The sequence below is a fragment of the Pteropus vampyrus genome, unplaced genomic scaffold (assembly GCF_000151845.1).
Source record: "Pteropus vampyrus isolate Shadow unplaced genomic scaffold, Pvam_2.0 Scaffold85, whole genome shotgun sequence".
In the NCBI taxonomy this organism is placed as follows: Eukaryota; Metazoa; Chordata; class Mammalia; order Chiroptera; family Pteropodidae; genus Pteropus; species Pteropus vampyrus.
In genome coordinates, this window is record NW_011888866.1 from 1,736,648 (window position 1) to 1,744,766 (window position 8,119).

General features: G+C 47.1%; 1 protein-coding gene across 2 annotated transcripts in view; it reads right to left on the minus strand.

Annotated features, from left to right (window-relative positions):
• The window catches only part of USP3 (ubiquitin specific peptidase 3), an 80,445-nt gene extending 79,994 nt beyond the window's left edge, over window positions 1-451 (minus strand). The window contains exon 1 of one of the 2 annotated variants that reach the window (XM_011363368.2): window positions 140-451. In XM_011363368.2, the coding sequence (XP_011361670.1) occupies window positions 140-230 (91 nt within the window). In that variant the 5' untranslated portion in view covers window positions 231-451. The remainder of the gene's footprint in view (window positions 1-139) is intronic. The other variant, XM_023532526.1, reaches the window with a different exon arrangement.
• Window positions 452-8,119: the final 7,668 nt, after the last annotated feature.

An 8,119-nucleotide genomic window follows, 5' to 3' on the forward strand; every position in this document is an offset into this window, starting at 1 on the left:
TACCCCTCCCCAGCCGCCGGGCCGGCTCGCCCTCACTCTTCGCCGAGTCAGCGCGCCGGCCGCCCGCGGACCCTAGACGGCAGGCCCAGCGCAACCGGGGCCTCGGGTGCGCGGCAGGGCCGCTTGGGGCCGCACTCACCGCTGCAGCACCAGGACGACGGGGAGCCGTTGGGGAACTTGGCTGAGTCCGGAGCGATGCAGACGCTGGAGCTGAGGTGCGGACACTCCATGGCCACGAGGACAGCGGCGAGGAGGACCGAGGCTCGGGCACCGGGCGAGGTCGGGGCGGAGGGACTCCGAAGGCTCCGTCTGAGGTCGCTCCTCGCCGGGCGCTCGGCCGACGGCGGCTGCGTCCCGAGCCCTTGCGTCAAAGAAAGCAAAAGCTTCCGGGCGCCGGGTTTTCTCGCCCGCCGTCTCCAGAAGCCCCGCTCCGGAGAACGTGGAATTCCGGAATCCGGGTTCTGCCGCTACCCCTAGGCAGGCGTTTCCGTCTTCCCAGGCCGGCCCCGCCCCACCCCTGGGCAGGCCACGCCCCCAGGCCTAGCTCCGCCCTCGTCTACTCCCACGGGATGGAATCCTGGCGCTCGCGGGAGGGTGGCCCAGAGTAAGGCTGCGCTCCTAAATGACTTTACTAACTTTGCCGCCCCAGACGGCTGCGGTTTCCTCGGATCCCGGGAGGGGTGGGGAGCCAGGCCAGGACACGCCAGTACGGTCCGTTGCGTTCACCGCGGCCCGGCCATCCCTCGCAGTCAGAGAAGACTGATTCACCTGCCTGGTGTGTGTGGTGGTCTGACTGTAGCGTGGTAGAAAATCTGGCCACACAAAATGTGAAGAAGAAAACAAAAGTCACTCGAGCAGACAGGTACTAGAGCCCCGATTTTACACACAAGCGCAGAGAAGTTAAGGGCCTGGTCCCTGGTGGCACAGAGGGCTTCATAGGTCTCAGAACAGTGCTGATCTAGTGTTCTTTCTCTCTGCAGCAGGTGCAATACTGATCAGTTTCTAGGTTCTGAACACGTGGTCTTAGCCAGCCACCTGGGTGCTGCGTGGCTGGGCTCGCCGGGGTGCCCGCGAACCTGAGTTAAAACCCTGTCACTGTGACTCACCATCTGCATTACCTCGAGCACGTGGTCAGACTTTCATACCTCACCCTTCACAGGAAGTTTAAGTGGGATAGCCCTAACTCGGCTTTGTTGAGCACGAGGTCCAGGTTACCAGGTAATAAAAAAGGAAGGGATCTAACATTTGTTAAACACGTACTACTGACTCCTAGCCAGGCACTTTACACACAATACCTCATTTAACCCGCACCACTCTGCCAGATGCTGTTATAATCCCCTTTTTTACCAAGAGGGAAATCGAGTCTGATTGGTTAATGCGTGCGGGGATAGGATCCCTGACTGATCTCTTTGTGGAAAATGGATAGGGCAAGCCTCAAGGGGCTGTATGAGCAGGCGTTACACGCGAGCGAGCCTGCGATCTCTCTGGTGCACGGCCTTGAGGACGTCCTGGGCTATTACAAATATTGTCTCAAAGTTGGGGCTCCTTGTAAAACCCGGCGAAGGAGCAGCAAGGCCAGGAGGCGAGCAGCGGGAGGAGGAGGATGTGGCAATCCTGCGGGCAGGGCGAGAGAAGGAAGGAAGGTCAGGAAATGATTAACCGGGCCGGGCCGAGTAGTGGTTAGAGCAGGGCACCTCCCCACAGTGCAGTCCTGGGGCAGCTCAGGGATGCCCTCTCAGTCACTTCCCACGCCTCGCCATCCCGCTAACACCCCTCCGCCCTCCCACCTCCTGCACCCCAAGGTCCTCAAGGCTGTGCACCAGAGAGATCGCAGGCTCGCTCGCTCTGCCTAACGGTGTCTACTCACCTGGGGCATCTGTACCGACCCTGTCCTGCAATAGTATTTCCGATTCCTCAGTCAACGCTCTCTGTCGCTTTCCAAGTTTTATTGACTGCTGTTAGAGCAAGCCTCGGTCTTGGGATTTTATGGCAGTAAGGAGTTGTGGAAAAGTGCAGCTATAATCCTCCCACGCCTTTTTCTTTTTTTTTTCTTTTCCTCTCATGTGTAAAGCTAGGGAAATAATATTGGTCTCACAAGGAAGAAGTGAGAATTCGTTCGAATTGCCACCATGGCGTAGATAGCTAATAATTTATAGCTTTTTAAAAAATTACAGCAGTTAAGGGAATAAATCCTAGGAAAGGGGAGGATAAACAATAAAATCTGACCTTTGCTCAAGCTCTTGCAGCTCTCTCCTATCAACCAATCGTTATTCAAGTCTTAGCTGGACCAACTTCTGTTTTCCCCTGGACACTTACCCCTCCTTAGTACCCATAACCGTCACTTAGCCATGGAGCTTGCCCTGACTCATATGGTCTTTCATACTGGCATGTAATGTGTTTTTTTTCCACCCTCTCAGAGACTCAGTTCCTTATTCTCTCTCTACCTCAGCTTAAACATCACTTCCTCAGGGAGGCCTTTCCTGACCCTGCTCCAACACCAGGTTACCTTCAGGTGTGTGATGCCCTTGTCTGCCCCCACACTCTGCCTTTTTAAAACACTTTTCATGCGTGTAATTATTTGTTTAATGTCTGTCTTCCCCAAACAAGTCTGTCTGGTTTCCTGCTGTATTCCTAACATAACATGTGGAACATGGAGGATGTTCAATAAATAAAGTGTTCAATAATGAATGAATGATCAATTAGCAATGTCTACCATGGGCAGGAGTTTAGGAAGTGGACCAATATATGCCAGACATTTGCCACCCCCCTCAAAGGTGATCTCTAAATTTCCTTCGGCTCTGATTTTATGGTTTTGATGGCGTCAGGAATGTGTAAGGTATAAACTGCTAAAAATAAAAATAGAAAAAACTAAAGAAAAGAAGAAAGGTTTTTATTAGAATCTATTCTCCCCAGCTAGAATAAAAACCTCTCTGAGCAGCGACCCTAATTTAGTCATCCTTGACTACTATGGTCTCCAGAGGGCAAACTATGATTACTAAGCAGTCCAAAGAAGCTGGGCAAAATTAAAGAGGACTTCCTGGGGCTTTAGCTAGATTTTCCTAAGACACAGGGAACTTTCCTGTGTCTTTGAAAGTTTTCATAATAAAAAAAATATATCGGGAGGGAGGAATCTTGCGGTGAGTAAATGTGTCAAATGGGGGAAGACCACGGGGCACATTGGGAAATCTGCTTTTTCAGTTTTTTGTTTCTTCGGCTATATTTAATATAACGTTCACTTTTTTGTTTTTGGCCCACATCACTTCGGCACTGAGGAGCTATGACATACATACCAGTGAGCCCTGCTGCTGATGAGCCAGCCTCCTGCTCAGGAGCTCGGGAACATGCGGCCTCAGGGGTTCCCCAGCCAGTCCTCAGGAACCCAGGAGTGCAGGGGTAGCGGGTAGGGGGCAGCGGGCTCCTGCCAGCAGCGGCGGATGAGCTTTAAGTCTGTATTTTTCAGAGGAGAAAAATGCACAATTTCAATCACACCATCAAATGTTTCTCTTCTAAAGGAGATATATAGATGGGGCAGGGGGCGGTAGGGGGGGAGTGCCGACTCGGGAAGAGGGGCATACATTGCCATGGGAACGAACCATGATCAGAAAAGGTCTCAAGGTTGCTGTGACCTTCCCCTAGCCTTAGACTTAAGACTTCTGGCAGAATGGTGGTCCTGAAGCAAGGATTACAAGCTGACCAGGCCCTAGGGAAGACTAGTTCTGACTCTCCACTCAGTCAAGACTTATTGGAAGCACCCAGAGAGCTAAGTTAATTATTTACCTTAGGGATTTTTCTAAGAGCAAAGCCTCCTAGGGAAATCAAAGTTAGATCAAGAGGAGGCTTGGTGAGTATTCAGAAAGAAAGAGTGGGAGTGAGGAGTAGCCTCCCAGGGACTCTTTTATCACCTCGTTTAATTTTCCAAGCAGCACTTATCTGATAGTCTCTTGCCTGTTTACTTGTTTATCTACTGTCAGTCTCCTCCATCAGAACAGAAACCTTGCCAGTCCTGTTTATTGCCTGATTTCTAGCTCCTGGAATTCAACCTGGAACATGGCAGGCCCTCAGTAACTATTTGTTGAATGACTAAATGAATGAAGGGGGTGGATGTGGGCTTCCGCCAGCCAGCCCCCACTTTTGCACTCAGTAATACCGAGGTGTCATTTTCCCACTTCTTTCCATTCATCCCTTTCACATTACCTTTCTGCCAAAAATGACAAGATACAATCGATCAGAACTCCACTGCCATCACAGTCACCCTTCTCTTTTGCTAAAGCTCATTTTTTTTAACTGTTCCAGCAGTATCTAAAATACTTCTCTTATTACAGAAAAAGTGCTTCCTCACACCTCTGTCTTCCCCCCACCTCTTTTTCCCTTCTACCAAACCAGCTCCTACTCCTCCCCGATGAAGTTTATAGCCTCCTTAGAGAAGCCTTCCATCATTCACCCAAGTAGACATCTAAGCCTTCCCCTCCCCACACCCCATTTTGTCCTTGCAGCTTGTCACATGATGCTGTTATTTTCTGTTTACCTTTCAGTCTCCCTTGGGAAACAGAGGCTTTTGTTTGTATCTGTGGATCTTTGGCAAGTAGTTCAGCAATTGTAGATATTTTTTAAAAATAATATTTGTTGATTAAATGTTGGAAGTGCTCCCTTTTGAGTGATTACATCAATCATTAAGTGTAATGGTCCCCTAGGTATTCCCAGAAAGGACCTCAACTATGTAAGAGTAAGAACGGAAACTTACATTTATTGGGTCCCAACTAGGTGCCAGATACTTTAACAAGCGGTTTTCATTTCTTCATTAATGCCCAGAACAAACCTGCGATATGAGTATTATCATCTTCATTTTACTGATGAAAAGAACTAAAATCAAAAAAGGTTAGATAATTGCACAAATGTACACAATTAGTACTTGGTTTTTCATTAAAGGTGGTAGATTTTCACCCCTCAAACATATGGTCAGCTAAATGATTTGGCAGTATTATATGGGAGTAGCTGAAATTCCTAATAATGAATATTCTTAGGAACCACAGGACATAGAAGAGCTTTCTGAGTAACTGAAGAATCATTTAGGTCTTGTAACATTGTAATAATCATATCATCAGCATCTTAATTTGTATTTGTTTTAATATTTCTTTATCATTGAAACGTGAACTTCACAGCACTTTTATGAAGGAGATGAGAAGGTTCTCTTGTTTAAAGACCCACTTTGCAGATAAAGCACTGACCAATTAAGCAAAACACTGTGGCTCTAGCACCAAACAACTTTAACAGTGAGGGAGTGACTTCTTTCACTGCGCCCCAGGCTCTCATTTATAAAATCAGAGGGTTGAACTAAGTAATCCCTACGGGCCTTTCTAGAGTGAGCATTCAGTGATCCTGTGATAGATAGCTCATGGCCACCCAGTGTCACTGGCAGAAGCAAGAAGGCTCTTATATCCTGTAGCAGAGCCTGCTAACTGTTCACCCCAAATTTGTTTCTTTTTCCTCCTGGGTTCACTAGAAATTTCTCATCTTCTTTGTAGCTAGGTGTAGCCAGTTTTAGTCAATGCAGTCTGAGCAGAAATCACAAGGATCAGCCTTGGCTGGCACTGTGCAGCTGCCCAAGACAAAATACTTCAGTGTCCAGTTTTGTTTATCGATACATGGAGGAAATAGGGGAAATATATTAGGTCAGGTCCAGAAAGAAATATGGGTTTTCAGTCTGCCCTTTCTGTGTTCTCTCTTCAACGATTTGTTCACTTATTCAACCAATCTTGTCTGCACTCTTGACACGTGCCAGGCACTAAAGACATAGGGACTTAGAGCTTAGTGTTATGTGGGTTCCTCCTCTATTGATATCTCTTTGCCACTGTCGAAATGGAAAGCATTGTGATACCACTCCTTTCCCCTTGCTTGTTTGTTGCCTGATTGGACATCAGAGCCTCTGAATTTCGAAGTGCCTAGAAGTGGGGCTTTAAGCTTTTTTGTTGTTAAAACGGTGTCACATGTAAAGGGCCTATCTTGGTGCTTGGCATACAGTTGACCCTCGATAAAAGTTTGTTTTCTTGAGAACTTGTCAAATAGGATTGATGTGGGAGATGGAGGATGATGGCCTGAAATCGTTGGTACTAGTATAGCTGGCACAGAGGATTAAATTTTTGTCCCTTTAAAGGGATGTGGGCCAGACAATTTATTCAACAAATATCACTGATGCTCAAGATATAAATATGAGCAACACGAAGTCTCATCCTCAAAAGGATGAGGAAAGAGTAAGAGAAACAGACCAGCAAATAGGCAATTGCAACACAGTGTGATAAGTGCTAGGAGGGGAAGTACAGGATGTTGCTTAGCCACAAACAAGGGGCGACTAACCCAGGCTGGGGGGTGGAGGTGGGGGAAGCATCAGGCAGGGCTTCCTGGAGGAAATGACAGATAGCCTGAGACTTGATTGATACCTAAGAGTTAGTCAGGTAAAGTGGGATGGGAGGTGAGGGACAGTGTCCTAAGTAGAGGGAACTGTATCTGCAAAGGCTCAGAGCATTGGAGAGGATCTGAGATTACACGTCTGGCTAGAGAGCCATGTGCAAGTAGATGAAAAGCTTAGATGTGAGGTTGGCAAGATAAGCACAAGAGAGAGACAGTGAAGGGTTGTTGACTGTGTAACAGAGAACTGCCAACACGGAGAAATCTGGTCCCCAGGACTCTGGCATCTTTCAGGGTTGCACTTTGCCAGGTCCTGGGAGAGAATATAAGGGTGCAAAGATGCAGAAAGTTTAAGAGATAAGACAAAGAAAAGCACCAAACCATTATTAAACATTTATAAGATGTTTGACAGCATTAGTCATCTGAGCAATGCAGATTAAAACCATGGTACCCACCTACCAAAAAACAAATAGACAGCAATTAGAATGCAGATCTGACTCCCCCACCTTAATCATGACCAGACTCTTGACAGTGTACCCTTGAGGAGCTTACAACCCACTGAGAGAGAGATACTTGTCATATACTATAAGATGTAGAATTGTAATTAAGGAAAAGAATCTTAGGCTTGGAGAACCTCCATCTCCACCTTTCCCTCTTCTTTCCCAAACTTAATCTGACCCGAAAATTCAGCTATCTGGAATATTCAGCTAACCAGAAAATGAATTTCTCAAGCATTCGGAACATAGATTTTTATAGTCCTAGATCCTTCTGTGAGGTGCCTGATGCATTGGAAAGAATCAGGGCTTTGGGTATTATCTGGATGGGGTCCTGTTTCTGTCGCTGGCTTGCTGTGTGACCTTAGGCCAGCAGCTTGACCTCTCCTGAGCCTCATCTATGAAATGGGAATAATAATAGCTGCTTCCAAAATATTAACTTCCCTGCTCTGTCTCCCTTAGCCAAATACCTATGTTTGGAAAGAGGGATTCATGTGTTATGATCAGAACCATTTTTATGAAGTCACCAGAAACCATGATGTATGCATTTATGTAATCGCACTAAAGTTTCTAAGCATATTTTATAATTACGTCATCTAGAAAGCTCTGCTGTACCTGACCTCGTTATATATTGGCAGCAGTGTGGGGGTGGTGTATGGAGGGGGAGGTTTTTAGCATTATTACCATCTAAAGAACAATGATAGGAAAGTAGGGAAAGGGCCTTAGAGCCCTTTTGGCCTTTTGTTACCTGTAGGATGACTGGTGCTTCCAGGGCTGGAAGTGGAGGCCAGAGGCAATAAGGTTTCATGGAATTACCCTTCCTAAGAGCCCTTAGGGCAGAATGGTTAAAGAACTGGACGGGTCAGGAGTTTCACAGAGAAGGACACTAGTCTCAGAAAGGAGATGTGTTTGTCTGACACTTCCCCAGTCAGCTCCTGACACCTTAGTGCTCCTTGCTCGCCAGAGTCTGTGTGAAACCAAGTCAGAGAAGAGTTTTCTCATGCAACTCATTTGCCCTTTCCTGTGCTCAGGATGTATAAGCTGGTTTTATTGGGGAAAGAGATGGCCACAGAGGGAAAAGCATTGACTGCGGCAATTAATATAACAGGTCCCACCATAATATAAAACCTCCCAACTCAAGCCAGTGAGCTGAGCCCTCTGAAGGTAGCAGTAGCCACAGCATAGAGTGCCTGGTACGTATGAAGCACTCAGGGAATTACATT